A 19423-nucleotide genomic window follows, 5' to 3' on the forward strand; every position below is an offset into this window, starting at 1 on the left:
TCCTTGAAAGGGTGTGGTCTGCTTCTTTTAAAGTGGCATTTGAGGTGCATGGAAGAAAGAGTCATTATTTTGAAGACTGACTGGCCAAGAAAATCCTGTGGTTGGTCTATACCTTCTGTCTGCAGTCGTAGGGAAGTGTGGTTTTGATGGTTTCAGCATCAGAAGAATCTGGTGCTGTGGGGGGAGGCTGGGCAGGGAGAGTCCCGTCAGCTTGAATCGTCTGCCTCACAGACAGCTATGAATTCAGGTAAGGGTGCTGCTTCCTTTCTGGGGAGATAAAAATGACAGAGCGTCTTCTCTCATACAAGGGATTGTGAGTCATTAGAGGATTTCTTGAGGATTCCTCCTTAGCTGTAATGATTATTCAAGGGCTCAGCCAGCTGGTTCTGGTGTAAAGAAGTGGTGTTCAGGAATCTGAAAGTCAATAGGAATTGCTAGGAGGCTTTTTCATGCCTCCTTAAATAGAAAAGATTCTCAGCTCCACCACATACTTGAGTAGGTAAGTTTATTATACTTTTGAGAGAAACAAGAAATGGCCAAAAGGACTTGAATTCCAGTATTGAACAGTGTGGTTTGTGGTTTTGGAGCACTAAATCTACTCTCAATCTCAATAAAAAACATTAAAAAAATTTTAAAAAAATCTTTGGTATTATTTCTACAATTTGGGAAATTGGAAAAGCAGCATGTTGAAGAGAAATTTGAAAGCGAGTGAATGTGGAAATTCAACTCCTATGGCTCACAGGAGCTACGTGGTTGGGGATCGTATTTTTGAGGACAGGTGAAAAATAGAACGCTGTTGTGGTTCATTAGGAAGACTTTGAGTGTGAGGAGCAGAAGGATGAATGAGTCTGGAGGCTGAGTTCTCTCCACAGATGAGGATTGTTTCTTGTTGCTACTCAACTGAAAGAATAGCTGCACTTCCTTGGAAATGTGTATTTACATCTTCACTCTTTGCTCATGTCACAAGCTCACACAGTAAGAAAATGTGGATTTTTTCCTACAATAAGCACTTGGTAGAAGTTCTTTCTGAATGTCATTCCATCACGAAGCCTAAAGAAGTTCCCTAATTCAGTTTTACTTCTCTTTATGTGAAATGAAAACAAGAAACTCCACAATAAGCAGAGCAAGAGAGTAGCCAGTGGGCAATGAAAACAATTACCATCTGACTTAGGATCAAACTTGTGTGCAAAGGACAGTATGAACACAAAAGAGGTTTTCGTCCTTCTGCTGAATCTGTGTTTGGCCTTGTGTGTCAAAGATACTCGAGGTGAGTTTAAAGTTTATTTTGTCTTTTATCCTTCCATTATTGCTTTTTTTTTTAATCTATCTCCTTCTTCCTCATTTTCTGATTGCTTTTCTGCTTCCTTCTGCCATCTTCTATGCTGTAGGAGAACAGACATCTTGATCAAAACCTGTACGTAGCAGAGGCATGTACAGACAAATAATTTGTATGGTGGTGGTATGGACAGGTGAAATACTGGATAAATGGTTGAGATGAGCAACCTGACTGGTTAATGAGTGAATAGGAAGGAGGAACAGACCCTGATAGTTAATGAAAACATAGGAAAATGAAAGATGCTAGTGTACAGGAGTAGAAACAAGTAGACAGACATAAAATGAGGGGTAAATGTGTGGGGGTCACCAGCAGCAACATTCCAGATTAACTGGTTTTCTTCTTGCTGACAGAGACACCTGCCGTGTCCATTGCTTGTATTTATGGGTTTAATGGCTTCTCTCTTCTGATGCACTGAGAGATTCTTTCTTCTTTCCTTCTTTCCTTCTTTCCTTCTTTCCTTCTTTCCTTCTTTCCTTCTTTCCTTCTTTCCTTCTTTCCTTCTTTCCTTCTTCTTTCCTTGTTTCCTTCTTTCGTCCTTTCCTTCTTTCGTCCTCTCCTCTCCCCTCCCCTCCTCTCCTCTCCTCTCCTCTCCTCTCCTCTCCTCTCCTCTCCTCTCCTCTCCTCTCCTCTCCTCTCCTCTCCTCTCCTCTCCTCTCCTCTCCTCTCCTCTCCTCTCCTCTCCTCTCCTCTCCTCTCCTCTCCTCTCCTCTCCTCTCCTCTCCTCTCCTCTCCTCTCCTCTCCTCTCCTCTCCTCTCCTCTCCTCTCCTCTCCTCTCCTTCCCCTCTGATCCCCCTTGGATCACCTAGTGCACCGTTTCTGCATGACAACTAAGCCTGTACCCATCCTAAACATATCAGAAAAAAATTATTGTCAGAAAGCGTGCCCCACAGTCATCTCTGTTTTCCAAGATAGATACCAGTCTGTTGTCTGCAGCTGCTGGAGGTTATCTTGCCTGGCCTAATGTTAATTGCAGCACATCTCCTTTTGAGATCTCTGAGGGAAAACGTATTCCAGTATAGGTCAGACTAGTCTCTTGGTATTCAGGGCCTAAGCCTTACATTCAGATCAACCTTTTCTGTGTCATGTGCTCCATTTTCTGGCTATGCAAGGACTGCTGTAGAACTCACTTTGCACTGTCTTTTAGTAGAAGATTGAAGTAAGGTTTCTTCCCAGAACACTTCACTTTTAAAGATACCTTTCTAGTGTCATAACCTTTACTAGGTGGTTAGTGGCAAAGTCCCATAGAGCAACACACAAAGCTGTAACAGTCACCATATGCCCGCTGACTGTGGTATCTACTAATCCCTGCGAACAGCTAGTGTTTGAAAAGTGATATGTTGGTTAGAACTCTGTGCCTTGCAGGCACAAAAGTCTTGCTTCATTGTTGTTACTTCTAGCTTGGCTTGGATGAAAGAAAGGCTGTGGACGTTGTTGACCTTGACTTTAGTAAGGCATTTGACACTTTTACCCACAGTGTTCTCTCAGAGAAGTTGGCTGCTCTTGACTTGGATGGACGTGCACTTTCCTGGGTGGAAAACTGGTTAAGTGATTGAGTCCAAATAATTGGTTGCCAGTGAAGTTAAATCCAATTGGCAGCTGGTCATGGATGGTGTCCCCCATGGCTCAGTACTCAGGCCACTCCTGTTTAACATCTTTATTAATGATCTAGATGAGGGAATAGAGTGCACCCTTAGTAAGTCTGCAGGTGACACCAAGCTGAGTGGAAGTGTTGATCTGCTTGAGGGTAGGGAAAATTTACAGAGAGATCTAGATAGGCTGGATGGCTGGGCTAAGGCCAATGCCATGAGTTTCAACAAGGCCAAGTGCCAGGTCCTGCATTTGGGCCACAGCAGCCTCCAGCAGTGCTACAGGCTTGGGGAGGAGTGGCTGGAAAGCTGCCAGGCAGAGAAGGACCTGGGAGTGTTGGTTGACAGCTGGCTAAAAATGAGCCAGCAGCGTGCCCAGGTGACCAAGAAGGTCAACAGCATACCGGCCTGTATCAGGAACAATGTTGTCAACAGGAAGAGGGAGGTGATCATCCCTCTGTATTCAGCTTTGCTGAGGCTGCACCTCAAATACTTTGTCCAGCTTTGGGCCCAGGACACTGAGGTGCTGGAGAGGTGGGCTACCAAGCTAGTAAAGGATATGGAGCATGTCTCACATGAGAAATGGCTGAGGAATCTGGGGCTGTTTATCCTGGAGAAAAAAAGGCTCAGGGTAGACCTTATCGCTCTCTACATCTATCTGAAAGGAAGTTGTAGCAACGGGGGGGTCTGTGTATTCTCCCTAGTAACGAGCAATAGAACAAGAGGAAATGACCTCAAGTTGTGCCAGGGAGGTTCAGGCTGGATATGAGGAGAAATTTCTTTACTGAATGGGTTGTCAGGCATTGGAGCAGGCTGCCCAGGGAGGTGCTGGAGTCACCGTCCCTGGAGCTGTTTAAGAGATGGGTGGATGTTGCACTTAGGGAAATGGTCTAGCAGTTGGTAGGGCTGGGACAAAGGCTGGACTTGATTATCTTAAAGGTCTCTTCCAGCTGAAATGATTCTATGATTCTATGGACACTTCTGTATTGTGGAGGTATGCAGAATGGCCACAACTTCACACATATTTTCACCAATAGTAATTTTCTATTGCTGTGAAGAGAGTACAGTTACCAGCACCTTCCCCATTCTGCTGGCACAATCACTATGGTGAGAATATCTCTTAATATTTATGTTTGTAACCACTGCAACTTTTTTTTCTCCCCCAATTTCCTTTCTCAGAGAGTATCCCTATGAAGAGCTTGAGCTGCTACAATGACTACAACTCACAGTTGACCTGCACATGGTTGGAGCATTCAGAGGCTCATGCCCTTGTTGGTATGAGTCTTTACCAAAGGGATAACATTATGATGTAAGTACCTGACATGTGCTGTGCTCAATAAAAGTCCAAAGGGAAATTGTCCACAAGTTGGAATCCTAGGGACCAGCAGCCAAGTTTTTAGAAAGCATGGCCACCTCTTTCCATCAATGGGTTAGATTAAAAGTTGTTCCTGCTCCTGAGGCTTCTTCTAGGAATTGGATTTATTAGCAGAGTTATTTTTATCACCTTTACAATTATTTTCCCATAATTTTGTTGTGAGATCATAGATATGAAATAAGATGAGACATAGAGGTTGCTATTAATGAAGTGGAGAAGATGGTGTCAAAACAAATGTGAGCCTGTGTGTTGTTTATAAACCTAAAGGGGGAGAGACATTGCCCCCCGTTATTCAGCCCAAATGGGATCATCACAGAAAATATGATTTTGATCACTTCTGAGAAACCTGCATAGACTGTGTGTTTGTGAGATAGAGAAGACTGGTGAGTTCATCTGTGCTATCACTTTTTCTCCCAGAGATCCTGGTCTGTTTATAACAGTATCTCTCTGTTACATCCATTTCTTTAAGAAAAGGGAACTGAAATGCCAGACTGGATCAGCTGTGAGGCTAAGAAGGGATAAAGACGGAAGAACAGTCAAGGGAGAGAGGAAGATAAAAATGGAAATCAGAGAAGAAAATGTATTAGAGACTGGGGGTATACGAAGGAAAGACCTTTTGATTTTATTGTAGAGAAGAGCAAATTAATAGACCTAAAAGCAGTTGAAAGGTCTTTGGAACAGGACCTTGAAGCTAATACTTTTGGGAAAAGATGATATAAAATTACTCAGATTCTCTGGAACATTGTTACATAATGGAGGATGTGGATCACACAGGACACATGACTGTAGTGAACTAATCAGACAAGCAGATGTTAAGTGTGGGCATCCCTACAGCAGAAACCTAAATGGAAAATGATTAAGCAAAATCATCTCATAGATGAAGGAAAGTTGACTTAATCCCAAACTGTAAAGTACCATTGGTGAGTGGATAGAGTCAGGTGGATTGTTAACTGGTTGAAGGGAAGAAGGCAGAGAGCTGTGATCAATGGGGCAGGGTCTAGTCGAAGGCCTGTAACTAGGGGAGTCCCTCAGGAGTCGGTGCTGGGACCAGTGTGTTCAACATATTCATTAGTGACCTTGACAAGGGAACAGAGGGCACTGTCAGCAAGGTTGCTGATGGTAGTAAACTGGGGGGAGTGGCTGACACCCCGGAAGGCTGTGCTGCCATCCAACAAGACCTGGACAGGCTGGAGAGTTGGGCAGGGAGAAATCTGATGAAATTCAACTAGGGCAAGTGTAGAGTCTTGCATCTGGTAAAGAATCACCCCACGTGCCAGTACAGGTTGGGGAATGAAGTGTTAGAGTGTAGTGTAGGGGAAAGGGACCTGGGGATCCTGATGGACAGCAGGATGAGCATGAGCCAGCAATGTGCCCTCATGGCCAAGAAGGCCAATGGCATCCTGGGGTGTATTAGAAGGGCTGTGGTTAGTAGGTCAAGAGAGGTTCTCCTCCCCTTTTCTCTGCCCTCATCAGACCACATCTGGAATATTGTGTCCAGTTCTGGGCCCTTCAGTTCAAGGAGGACAGGGAGCTGCTGGAGAGAGTTCAGTACAGGGCCACAAAGAACATGAAGGGAGTGGAGCCTTGTATCCTTATGATGAAAGGCTGAGGGAGCTGGGGCTACTTAGCTTGCAGAAGAGGAAACTGAAGAGTGACCTCATGAATGTTTACAAATGTGTAAAGGGCAGGTGTCAGGGGGATGGAGCCAGGCTCTTCTCAGTGATAGCCAATGACAGGATAAGGGGCAATGGGTACAAGCTGGAGCACAAGAGGTTCCAAAGAAACACAAAGAAAACCTTCTTCACTATGAGGGTGATGGAGCACTGGCACAGGCTGCCCAGATGGGTTGCTGAGTCGCCTTCTCTGGAGACATTACAAACCCATCTGAATGAATTCCTGTGTGACCTACTCTAGGAGGTCCTGCTCTAGCAGGAGAGTTGGACTAGATGATCTTTCGAGGTCCCTTCCAACCTTTAAGATTCTGTGATTCTGTGACTTCATAACCCTTGGACTGACTCTTGTTTAAGGGTATGCAGATGTATGATCAGTCCCATCCATATTTGAACAATATTCCTGGTTTCCTTGCTAATATATAGCTTTTAAAAATAGCAATAGTGCTGAATAATGCTTACTGACGCATAGTTGGCTAGCATATTCCATTCTATCTTAGAAGACAATATTTGGCCTTAGATATTCACAAAATATATCTCATCTGCACTGGAACAATATAATATACTGGGCATGAAGCCATAAGCACAAACACAATTTCAGAGGGTACAAAAAGAAGCAACACATCACTCCAGCAGCTCAGGCTACTGCAAGCACCCAAAGCTTATTCTCTCCTGTCTACTTTAAAATACTGTTTCTAATTTTCATGATGCAATTTGGCCTGGAGAAAGGCTATCTAAAAGTACGATTAACATTCTGGATGAAATCTTTAATGAATGTGTAAGGTCCCTTGCCAGAACAGAACTACTAAGGATACAGAAGCACATTTTTGTTGGAGGTTGCTTTTTTTTTTAAGTGTCTCTCTGGGACTACAAAATAAATGTCTTTGAGAAGCTAAGGACCACCAGAAACTTTACTACCTTTCGCTCTGAATAAAAAGTGCATTTCCGTGACATTTTTCATTATACTGTGAGATTATGGAGAGTTAGGCTAAAAACTAACAAAAATAGACTGGCATAAAAATAATACATTCTGCTGTGCAACTTTGAAATGGGAAGGCATTTGGCAAAACTCCTGCTCTTAAAATTGTTTGTCATATTAACCGGTGCAAAACAGGACTAATAGGTACAGTGAGAAGAAGACATGTGGCCAAGTAAACGATAATAATAGAATGGAATGGAATTGGTTTCAGGTGTTTAATTTTGCATTAACTGTAGGCCTCCAGATCAGGTCTTTATAGATGACTTTCTCTACACACAGGGAGAACAATGAGATGTTTTGCGAACGCCAGGCAGAAGATGATTTACACGAGGCTCCAGACTCCTATGTGCACTGGGTTTGTCGCATCACTACAGACAATTTTGGAATAGGGGTAGATGATGTTTACAGCTTCAAACCTAACAAGACACTTCAAGCAGAACTAAGTGTCGATCTTTATCGAAATGGTAAGGACTGGATACCAAATTCTCATTTTCCAATTAATGTGAAGGGTCTTCCAGAATGTATTTGCCCTTCGGTCAAGAGGTGGATTCTGCTTGTGTTGTGGAAACTGCCGAAGAGTTCCACATGGAGAGGATGGAACAAAGAGGGAGAGGGCAAGTTCCTGGGAGCAACTGGACATGGGAGGGGGACTCAAGCAAGACCTACTTGATGTGTCAGAGGGAATGAGTACTATGGGAATGAGTAAGCTTACCTAGGTGTTTTCTTTGCCTCTTTATATCCTTGTCCTCACTATCTCATCTCACGGGTTGCACCTTCACCTTCCAGTTCAGACTCTCCCACCTCAAAACCTCTCTGTCAGCTCGATGAAATCAGGAGACTTCTTGCTGACATGGAAAGTAGCTGATGGAAACCAAGGGCTGGGCAGTGCACTGGAGTATGAAGTCACTTACAAGCGGGAGTGGGAGTCCTGGGAGGTAAGAGCAGAAGAACTGGGCTGACTGGTTTGGACTGCACCCTTTTGGACAATGGAGAGCCTGTGGTAAAATCTGTGCAAATGAATGGCTTCTCCATTCTCAGGCATTATGAGGACATGCAACAAATGTTTTTCTGCCTGTGGGCGACTTGGTCAATGAAATACCATTTGTCCTGAAATGAATGCAAAGATCTGCTCTTCACCAAAAAAAAAAAAAACCCACACTGTACTTGGTTTTTAGTTGGAATTGATTTTGCCTTGAATCCCTCCCAAGTGGAATTAAAGCACATTCCAACAGGAGTCTGTGGGTTCATGTGGGAAAATGGCAGAACATATCTGAGGCTGCATCCTCTCCCAGAAAGAAATGTTTGGGATATTGTTTTTGAGTTTTTGAGAGTCCATATCCTTGGATGTATTGTTTTCTGACATCTGCATGTGTATTTGTTCTGTACCTGTCAGCCTGAACTTTAGTTTTTGAGAAATATCTTGGCCAGATTCACATAAAATTATGCACAGAGCAGTGTTGTGAATTTGTGTAGCTGGTGCTGAAGTCAAACAGGGCTCTGCAAGCTGCAGAAGCTGACCTGCTTGCTGGTGCAGCTTGTACCCAACAATGCCTGTACCTCACCCTTCCTATGTTGTGCTGGTACCACACATGCTGAATTCCCTCCAGTATGGGAGTGAGGAGCACTGCATGGCAGCATACGCCTGGACCATCACTTGCATGGAACTGCTGGGAGATGCAGCCTGACAGTCACTTCCTCTCACTCTTTCTTTGTCTTCCCACCATCCTCTTTGCCATTGTCCAACTTCTCAATTTCCTCCCTCCCCTCTCTCTCCTTTCCCTCAACAACAGAAAGCTGCCTGGCTCTCGCTCTCTAGCACCACACGTTGCCTCATCAGCTACAAGGACCTTGTCCCAGGGAGCAGCTACGTTGCCCGTGTGCGAGCCAGGCCAGGGCCAGCCAGTGGCTTCTCTGGGCTGTACAGTGAGTGGAGCACGGAGGCGTCATGGGAGACCTCTGAAGGTAGCTGGGATGGAGTGGGGCTGTGCGGAGGTGGAAGTGCTGGCTGAGAAGCCAGACCTTTCCTGGCACTTAGCTTGCTCTCATCCTCTCTGCAGGAGGCCTTCAGCCCAGGAATATTCGCTGCCTCTTCAATGGTGCAGATCGTCTGACATGCAGCTGGGAAGTGAAGAAAGTGATCACCACCTCTGTCCTCTTTGGCTTGTTCTTCAGGGACACTCCAGCATCAGTGTACGTGCTCTGCCCGTGACAGTGTTCCTGCACCTCTCCCATGGAGTTTCCTCTCTTTCTCATTCCCCTGATCTCAGCTCAGCTTCTTTTTCTCCCTCCAGAGAAAAGGAGTGCTCTCCTGTGCATGAGAAGGCTTTTCCCCATGTCCCATATGTGGTCCAGAGCTGTGAGATCCCTGTCAGCAACTCCAGCAGTCAGAGCCAGTACCTTGTGTCTGTCCGGGCCAAGACAGAGGAGAAACTGATTGAAGCCTACAAGAACAGTGAGATGCTGTGTTGTTTCTTGCTTTTCCTGGGAGGTTCTTGGAGAGATAGATGCCTGTCTTGGCAAGTGAGGCTGAGGGCAGTGGTGGTGTGGAAAAGTGTCTGGGAAGAAGACACTAGGACTGATGAAGAGAGAAACTGGATGCTATATCAGATCTGGGAGAGGTAGCTTGTAGGTGTGGAATTCCTCAGCACAGTTGTTTCTCTGAGGAAGGTGGTGGTGGTCGAAACTGCTGTCCAGAAATTTGGTTTGTGACCCAGATCTCCCCAGTGAGCGGCTGTCACCCTGTTGACTTCTCTGTGATTGTCCCTCATTGTTGTTCCATGGGAGCTGTGATTGAGGGGAGCCTGTTACTATGTGATTTCCCAAGAGGCCACTGGAGCTCTTGTGGGTTTGTGTAGTGGTCCCTGGAGCACTGGGTGAGTGAGCTATCAGAGGTGGATCATCTGTGCCTGCATCTATCTGGGGGTACAGGTGCTACTTTTCACAGACCACAGCTGGCATTGCTCCTGTAGTAGGTGAAAAGATCAGGTAGTGGCTCCAAGAGAGCTGAAAGTCTCTGGAAGTGTGGTGGACTAGTAGAGACATTTCAAATATTATTTTGTTGCTTTTCTGTACACAGGGAATGTTGTCAGTATTCATGGATATGGTTTTTCTGTTATTTAAGGGTCTACTGGTTTATTGTATTTGACTAGAAAATGAAGATGCAGAGAATTAAAAAGTGTTAAAAAGTGAGGACTTCTTATGTGGCAAAACCCATCATTGTTTGCAGTCTCTGGAAACTATTGGCGGTGGTGAAAGGGAGCGTTGGACCAGTGTGTTGATGAGTACTCTGAGACATTCCATGTGTTCCAGTTAAGGTGCTGCCGCCTGCAAATGTGTCAGTGACATTGACAGAGGACCAAGAGTATGAACTGAGGTGGATAAAATACGCTTTGCAGTACAATTTCATAAAGCAGAGATACGAAGTCGAGTACTGGAAAACCAACCAATACGAAAAAGTGAGTCTTAGAAAGTGCAGGAGTTCTGGATTTGTCTTTGCTGTGCAAATGGGAAATACAGTTCTTTTGACCTCCATCCTTTGTGCTTCTTTCTTCTCCCCAGACTCTCCAGAAGTTAAATATCAGCAATGATGAACCTCCCTTCATCTTCACCCTGCAGATGCTGGAATCAGCTACAGAATATAGGGGGAAAATGCGTGCAAGGGTGAATACGCCTCTGGATTATGAGGGGCCTTGGAGTGAATGGAGTGAGGAGTTCACCTGGAAGACTGAGAATGGTACTTTTCCTGTAGGCTACTTGTGTAAGGTTTGGTGGACTGTCAGTGGTTGAGATGCTTCTGTAGAAAAATACATCCTGTCAGGTGGAGTTGAAGTTTGATCCAGCCATGGGCTGGCTGGGGTTGCTTAACAAGGTGGCCCTCCTGCCTGCATCCTTGCAGTACAGCAGCAGCAGTGAAGGAGGTGAGCAGGAATGACCTTTCGAGTTTCTTTCCTACTTCCTTTCACAAGGTCAGTCCAATCAACTGTTAAATTTTCCACATGGACAATCAAGATGGTCTCTGCTGCTCCTTCCTCCTCCTCCTCAGGGAGGACTCCTCACATTTCTTCCCCTACTCCAATATGGGGTCCCTCCCTCAGGACAGAGTCTCTAACAAACCTCTCTGGCACGTGTCTGGTGTGAGTCTGGCTGCAGCTCCTCACAAACTCCTCCCTGTGAGTCTCCTTCCATGGCATCAGAACTCCTTGCACACTCTGCTCCAACTTTGCTTCCCCACAGAGTCATGGCCCCTTTGGGCACAGCCACTCCCTCTGTCTTGGGGTCCTCCACGAGCTGCTGGCAGATCTCAGCTCCACCATTGCCCTCCATGGGTTACATGGGGACAGCTGTTATCTTACCATGGGACACAGAAGGGTCTCCAGCACATTTCCTCCCTTCCCTCACTTACCTTGGGGTTCACATGATCACTTCTCTCTCACCCAGCTCCTTCCACCACCTCCAACACCTCCCCTTCCAGCTTCTCCTCCTCAAAAAGTGACCATGGAGGTGCCCAGTCGGTTCAGTCCCAGAGGTGAATCTGAATTAGAGATGGGGAAAGTTTAGAGAAACTTCTTACAGAGGCCACCACTGCAGCCCCTCCCCTTTGTGTTGCACACAAAGCCAAAACATTAGCACATTAGCATAAACTATTTACTCTGATATCAGTTAAAAAAAAAAAAAGAATCAGTAAAGGCAATAATAAACTCCTTTAGTTTCTTAACTTTTCAGGCCAGGTTTGGTCTGTCCTGCTTTGGGGGGTATCCCATCAGCTTGAAGGGCTCATGATACTGTCCATTGACATGCTGTCTGTATTTACCCGATCTGCTTGCATAAAGAGTAACTAGAGTGAAAAACCTGTTATGGGAAGCAGCCAGTCTGCAAGTAGATACCTATTTCTGGTTTTTTCTGTTTCAGTTCTGCCACCAGTGCTTCTTCCAGTGATGCTCCCAGCTGTCATCATCACTTTGCTAATGGTTGCTTACTGCAGCTACAAGTATTTCCTCAGGTAGGATTGCGTTGGGACTAGGAGACTCAGCAGTGAGGTGTCCATGTGTGGCATGAAGACTGAGGTGCTTCTTGTCCTTCATGAGAGAGAAGTCTACGTAGAGAGGAGCCTTAGTGTGCAACAGGCAGCCTTTTGCATGTTCGTGCAAGGGTGACAGATGGGTGGTGGTGTGCCAGGGCCTTGGTGATGTCTTACTGTGGAGAGCAGCACGGTACACAGGATGCAATCTTTTCTGGTTGCTGCCACATTGAGAAGCAAACCTTGAAACTTCTGTGTTGCTGTTGCAGGAAGAAGAAAATGTGGGATGAAAAGATTCCAAACCCTAGCAAGAGTCTCCTGATCCAGAGCTACCTGGGGGTAAGAGGGAACTGTATTTTGAAAGGACTTCCAATAATCTTAAGAGCTCTTCTTGTCTCCTAGTCTGCCATAAACATATATCCATGCCTTATTTTTAGAAGTCATATTCAACATAGTTATATTCTTACATTTATACTAGTAAACTTCTTTGTGTTGTGTTTGTCAGCATCACTGTGATTTAAAATCAAGCTAGAAAATTTTTAGTACTTCACAATTCTGACTGAAATAATCTAGTGTCATTAGCAAACTTCATTAGCTGGTGCTTTCATTCGTCTCCAAGTAGTAATCAACACTAATTCAGAGATTTTTAGAATGGGGTGATGTTTGACCAATCTCTCAGTAAAGAAATGCTTCCTAATGTCAAGTCTAAGCCTCACCTGGTACAGCTTTGAACCATTACCCTACGTCCTGTCGCTGTATACTCAGGAGAGGAAATCAACGTCTTCCTCTCCACTTCTCCTTTCAAAACTGCAGAGAGCAGTGAAGTTGTCCCTCAGCCTCTTTTTCTCCAAACCAGATAAACCCAAAGACCTTAGCTACTCCTCAGAGAACAGTCCCCCCAGCCTTCCTGTTGCTCATCTCACAGTTGGACAACTTGTCCAGAAAGATACTGTGAGGGACAGTATCAAAAGCCTTAGGAAAATAAAATAACACTACATCCACTGCCTTCCCTTCATCCACTAGGCAGGTAACCTTATCACAGAAGGATATAAAACTGGTTAAACAGGACTTTCTCTTTGTGAACCCATATTGACTGTGCCTGATGGATGCTTTGTCCTCTAAATACCTTCCAATAACACCCAGCATAAGCCTCCCCATAATTTTCCCAGGAACTCATGTTAGACTCACAAGTCTCTAGTTTTCTAGGTCTTCCTTCATTCCCTTCTTGTAAAGTGGAAAAATGTTGGCTAGCTTATAGTCAGCAGAAACTTCCCCAGACTCCCAAGACCTTTGGTGGATGACCAAGAGGTGTCCTGACATAACACCCTCTAGCTCCCTCAGTACTTTCGGATGAATCCCATCAGGCTTCATGGACTTATTGACATTCAGCTCATACAGCTGGTCCCTTACAGTCTCCACAAATGGAAAGTCACTGCTCTTGCACTCATGGTTCTTTGATTCAGTACTGTTAAAGGTCTACCAGAATTATTAAAGATTGAGGCAAAAGCCCACACTCTGCTTTTTCTTCATCTCTGTTAGACAAGTGACCATCATCAAAAAGTATTGGTCTAATGTTTTCTTTAGATCTCCTCTTGCTGTGAACTTACTTTAAAAAGTCCTTCTTATTGTCTGATAGAATATTGGCCAGCTTCAACTCTAACTGAGCCCTGGTCATATTATTTAAGTTGTATCCTTATAGCCAGATGCTGTAGATGCTCCTATTTGTTTTCTTTGTCCATGAGGAATGTATGGTTCTTGATTCCACTGCCAGTCATTGGTCTCTTGTTACATCTGCTTTTTTATTTTCAGAAAGTACACTTGGGAAACTGGCCAACCAGCAGCCAACTGGACTTCAACAAATCCAACCTTTCAGAGAAGACAGAGCAAGCTAGCTTCCTGCAAGTTGAAGACAGGTGAGTGAGCAGGGCATTATAGTGCTACAGTGGATGATAGTTCTAAAGCGCTCCCTAAGTCAAGGCAGGATGTAGTCAAGTATTATGTCATTAAAAAGCTGACACAAGTTGCTTTTGAGGAAGGCATAATGGGGGCGTTTTTTTTTGCTATCTGGGTCAGTCTGTTTACCCAATAAATATTTTTTCTAACCCTATGTGTAGCTATGAGCGTTTTCAAGTAATCTTGTTTTATATATTATGTTTACCACAATAATACCTCTCATAAGCTACTTTTAACTTTCTCACATTCAGTCAGATGAAGATTTTGACAGAGTCTCCTGAAGAACTGGCTACAAAGACAGATGTTTCTCCTGTTGCACTGGACACGCAGAACTCTTACCATGCTTTAAAAGAGACAGAACATGCCCCAGTTGTCTGCTCAAGCCAGTTTGCTGGTCATTCCTTTATTGTTTCAAGGAGAAACAGTGGTAATTCAAGTATTGGTCTCCGGACTTGCTTTGCTTTCAATGGTCCATACTTGTACAGCACAGTGATGTCCTCCCAGCCCAATATACATCAGACCTTGGAAGTGGACCCTGTGGGAGTCCATGAGAAATCAGTTTCCCTTCAGTGTGTGGCCCTCCCAAAAGAAGACTGTCCCCAGGTTCCACAGAGGCAAGAACAGCCAGGAGCAGGTCCTCCACAGCCCTTCCTGCTCTCGGATCAGAAGGAAAAAATGCAGCACCTCGGTGCAGCCTGTGGGAAAGGCGCAAGTGTGAGAAGAGAAGAGCAGAAATGCCCAAAGGCTCTTGGCTGTATGATGTCCCCTCAGGAATGCCGCTCGGAGTACATCACCACTGAGAGCTCATTACTGCCACCAGCCAGAGACTCTTCCCAGCCGCTGCTTGTCACTGCTGGGCAGTCACCTCATGACTCCCAGGAGCCCCAGACGCCCAGTGACCGCTCTTGCCATCGGTTTTCTCCTGGGAAAACTGCTGTCACGGTCTCAATTTCAGATCAAGCGCCAATCTCTTCTGAATTGCACCCGGATGCATTTGGAGACTACCTTACAGTCCCTTTAGGTCCCTGTGGGCATTCAGAAACCACAAAGATTTCTTTGCCTGTCTTGCAGAAGGGAAATGATCTTCCTAGAAAGTTGCCTTTGTCAGAGGGTGATTTAGTGGTCTTAAACCCTGAAAGCACTGAGCCAGTTTTCCTTTGCCAGGTTGGTGACTATTGTTTCCACAGTCTAAAATCTGGTGTGAAAACAGATATTAGTCAAGAAGACCACCAAGTCATGAAGCTTTCTGAAGGCAAGACAACACGTGGGAAGCCTGTATCTGACGATGAAGTCATTGCCGGCAAGGCAAAGGATGTATCAAAAATGCAGGCTATTCAGCTCTTCAAGCACCTGAAATCAGATGATTACTTTCCCTGGCAGCAGTCTTTGAGGATCACAGAAATCTATTAAATAGGTAAATATTAATGAATACCAAAGCTACAGGTAACTGAAAGAAGTTTTCATCTGCTATCTGATGGAAATGAACCCTTACACCCTGGAACAAATGAATGCCAGTTCTCTTTTCCAGCTTCCAGTCCAATATATTGAAAGACTTGAAATAACTCAATATCCTTCTCAATGGCCTTCACAGATTTGGCATGAAGACAATCCAAATATCAAGCTTTTTGACTTATCCACAATGAACAGATTAGCTTCCTCTTGATCCCATGATGTCCCTGTGATCACAGTCATCTTGCAATAATACCAGATTGCCTGAGCCAGGAAAAGCAGAGTTAATAGCATGAAACGCTATCAGAAGAAGACAGGCTTGGAAACCTTGGAAAGAAATCTTGTATTCTTATGAGCAATCTTGATAAACTTGTGTATGTGTGTAAAATAGATATAAGAATCACCAAGGAGCTTTCATATCTCTACCTTTCCACTATTGGGATGAGCTAGATATTGTCTAATCACAGATTCACAGAATCACAGAATCTTAAAGGTTGGAATGGACCTTGAAAGATCATCTAGTGCAACCCCCTTGCCAGAGCAGGACCATTTAGAGTAGGTCTCACAGGAACTCGTCCAGGTGGGTTTGGAATGTCTCCAGAGAAGGAGACTCAACAACCTATCTGGGAGCCCATTCCAGTGGTCTATAACCCTCACAGTGAAGAAATTCTTCCTTGTATTTCTTTGGAATCTCTTGTGTTCCAGCTTGTACCCATTGCCCCTTGTCCTGTCATTGGCTATCACTGAGAACAGCCTGGCTCCATCCTCCTGACACTCGCCCTTTACGTATTTGTAAATATTAATGAGGTCACCCCTCAGTCTCCTCTTCAAGCTGAAGAGCCCCAGCTTCCTCAGCCTTTCATCATAAGGATACAAGGCTCCACTCCCTTCATGTTCTTTGTGGCCCTGTACTGAACTCTCTCCAGCAGCTACCTGTCCTTGAACTGAGGGGCCCAAAACTGGACACAATATTCCAGATATGGTCTCAAGAGGGCAGAGAAGGGGAGGAGAACCTCTCTCGACCTACTGCCCACAGCCCTTCTAATACACCCCAGGAAGCCATTGGCCGTCTTGCCCATGAGGGCATGTTGCTGGGTCATGGTCATCCTGCTGTCCAACAAGACCCCCAGGTCCCTTTCCCCTATACACTGCTCAGACAGTAATAGAAGAGTAAATAAACTTGTGACAAAAATGTTGAAGTCTAGGAAAACTTTCTTAATGTTAAGCTGCAGTGTGTCACAATGTATTCTAAGGGTAAAAAGGAAACATTACTGAGATATGTAAAGCAGGCTGCAGTGAGGCAGAAGGTACATTATTGAAAGAAAACTCAATAATGTACTCATGAAGTACAGGAAAAGGAAGGGAGTGAGGCAAAAAATGACAGGTAAGAAGTGTCATGAAAATGCAGAAACCTGTGTTTCCTGGGTTTTTTCTAACTGTTAAAGTATGATACTATTTTCTCTTAGGTTAGTTAGCTGTTTATGCATGACATAATTAATCTTAACTATGTAATTAATTCTCATTTCTTTTTGTTGTTTGGTATTTGTTTCCTTCCTTCTGAGTAATAAGCTATGTTGAGAAAGAGAACTAGTTTTTTCCCAGTTCTGCTGTGAGGAAAGTGGTGCAAGGTAAGCACCTTTGTTAGGAGCTGCGATTCTGTGATCAGTTTGGCTTTGGTTTCAGACCTGAGGGTGGGCTTGTATTCCGAAATAACCCATGTTTCTCTTTTCAAAGAGAAAAATTATGCTAATAAAAATATTATTCCTTCCTAGAAATATTTCTTTTCATATGCTAAAAGCATTATGGTTACAATAACATTGCCATTAGCTCATCTTATCAGGCCTCCAAAATTGTATATGTTCAGGTACACCACCTGTGGGGTAGGATGTTTTTTCCTGACTTTGCTATATTATTTGACAGAGATAATGAGAAGGAGCTCTGTGTTTGTGTCAGATGATTCTTCCTGCTGTGTTAAAGGGACAGTGCTGATTCAGAAATTGCAGTGAAATGCATTGTTTTTTTTTCAGAATTTAAGTCCTTATAACTACCTTTTTAAATCTGAAATGTGTGCAAACTCGGTTTGGCATTCTTGAGAACAAAAGGCAGACAGTTGCAGCCTCTGATGGAGAATATCGATGAACAATTTCAGGGATTTTCGATATAGTCCTTTCCTAGTAAATGGATTTTTTTGTTAGTCTCTTCTTTGACCTTTTGTAAATAGCAAAAACAATTTCTTCCAGGCTATATGATTGTGCTCTATTTAGGTACGTACTAAAAGATGCTCAAATTCATATGCAAATTAGATATCTGGATTCACATCTTGGATGTGCTAAGCCTTGAATTGCTGTGGTTTTAATAACCGACAAGAATAGTGAATGGGAGAACTTTTATGCAGCTCAGTGGCCTTCAGATGAAGCCCATTTGCATTGTGACCAGTACTATAAGAGTGATCTGTTCCTCCTGTCCTCTTCCACTTCACTGCAGAGGTCACTTTTGGAGACAGCATTTATGGGTACAAGAACAACTGATATGACCCCACAGAGCAGATGTTTTGGTCTGCAGATCACTTCAGGAGGCTGGAACTTGCAAAGTAACATGCCAGTGTCAGGCCAAGAGAGCTGAACAGTGCTTTTCTTTTGCATCTATAACTATAATTTTTTTAGCACAGAATGAGTTTCTGCTCTAGAGACTTTTTCAGTATCCATCTAAGCACCATTATGTAATGAATGTTGGGGTCACAGTCCACAGCTCTGCTGTGCCACTGGAATCCACTTCTTACTGGAAGGGTTAGAGAATCAAAGCTTCCATAAGCTTCCATCTGTTGCTGATCCTATTAATGTTCCTTACTATTCCACATGATGGCCATCTATAGTGGAGGTGGTAAAAAGTATTTTACAATCCTCTAGTCTGGTGATTCAAGACTCAGCAGCTGTTCTGAGTCCCAGGTCTTAAACTTCCTGATCATTAGCTTGAGCCACAAAGTTACTGTGCAAAAGGAAGCTCCTTCTACTTTCCCCAGTGCTTAGCAGGAGAGGAATCATTATCCTGATGATTCAGGAGCCAATGATGACAGGCACTTCTCCCTAGGACTCTCTGTGAGAATGCTTAGTATTTCCAGCCCCTCATCTGGTATATCTACCTGAGTGATGACTCACCAGTGTTTCCCATTGTCCTTGTTTCAGCTGGAATAGTTAATTTTCATCCTAGAAACTTGTACAAGGCTGTGTTTGGGATTTAGTGTGAGAATAACTTTGATAATGTACTGATGTTTTAGTTGGTGCTAAGTAGCATTTAGCTTAAGTGAAGGACTTTTCGGTTTCAGCGAGGAGGTGCACAAGGAGCTGGGAGGGAGCATAGCCAGGACAGCTGACCCAAACTGGCCACAGGGCTATTCCATGCTATGGACCATCATGCCTGGTATGTTAACTGGGAGGACCTGTCGGGGAGGGGCGGATCGCTGCTCAGGAATTGGTCAGTGGGTGGTGAGCAATTGCAGTGGGCATCACTTTCCTTGGGTTTTATTTCACTCCCTTCTTGTAATATTCCTTTTCATTGGTATTATTTTATTTTTGTTGTAGTTATTAAACTGTTCTTACCTTAACCCACAAGCTTCACTTTTTTTTTCGATTCTCCACCTGACCCCACTGGGGGAGGGGGGAGTGAGTGAGCAGCTGCATGGTGCTCAGCTGCTGGCTAGAGTTAAACCACAACACCTATGCAGGCATAAAAGGAGAAGTAGGCATCTCCATTAATACTGTAAATCACATTTTACAACTCTCGATTTACGCTGAACATACAGTTATGAAATCACTGCAAGCCTTGCCTCCGGTGTGCTCAAACATACGTGTGTTTCACAGCAGACATTTTTCTCTTCACTGCTCATTATTCCTCATCATAATCTTCCTCAACCAGAAATATATTACCTGAATTTGCATGAGATTAGGGTAGTAAGTATATTGTGACCTCAATAGCTCTAATTAAGATCCATGCTGAACTAATCTATTGTTCTGTTCCTGCTGGCCTGGGGGTTGTCTTTCATTTAAGGAAGGGAAATAAG

General features: G+C 44.2%; 1 protein-coding gene across 1 annotated transcript; it reads left to right on the top strand.

The window, feature by feature from the left end:
- CSF2RB (colony stimulating factor 2 receptor subunit beta) lies at positions 1–18967 on the top strand. The gene is made up of 14 exons (XM_062012012.1): positions 1–247; positions 1105–1267; positions 4103–4232; positions 7227–7411; positions 7734–7882; positions 8738–8909; positions 9005–9137; positions 9239–9399; positions 10257–10402; positions 10506–10680; positions 11856–11946; positions 12234–12303; positions 13774–13877; positions 14169–18967. The coding sequence occupies exons 2-14, from the start codon at positions 1198–1200 to the stop codon at positions 15325–15327; spliced, it is 2745 nt and encodes a 914-aa protein (XP_061867996.1). The 5' UTR covers positions 1–247; positions 1105–1197; the 3' UTR covers positions 15328–18967.
- Positions 18968–19423: the final 456 nt, after the last annotated feature.

This window comes from Colius striatus, chromosome 1 (genome assembly GCF_028858725.1).
Source record: "Colius striatus isolate bColStr4 chromosome 1, bColStr4.1.hap1, whole genome shotgun sequence".
Lineage (NCBI taxonomy): Eukaryota > Metazoa > Chordata > Aves > Coliiformes > Coliidae > Colius > Colius striatus.

Bases quoted from the DNA above. Each gene is read 5' to 3' on its own strand.
- CSF2RB (XM_062012012.1), top strand. From the start codon at position 1,198: ATGAACACAAAAGAGGTTTTCGTCCTTCTGCTGAATCTGTGTTTGGCC. The intron at 8,910-9,004 runs GTAGCTGGGATG...TCCTCTCTGCAG, and splicing joins GTCATGGGAGACCTCTGAAG to GAGGCCTTCAGCCCAGGAAT. The intron at 10,403-10,505 runs GTGAGTCTTAGA...TCTTCTCCCCAG, and splicing joins AAACCAACCAATACGAAAAA to ACTCTCCAGAAGTTAAATAT.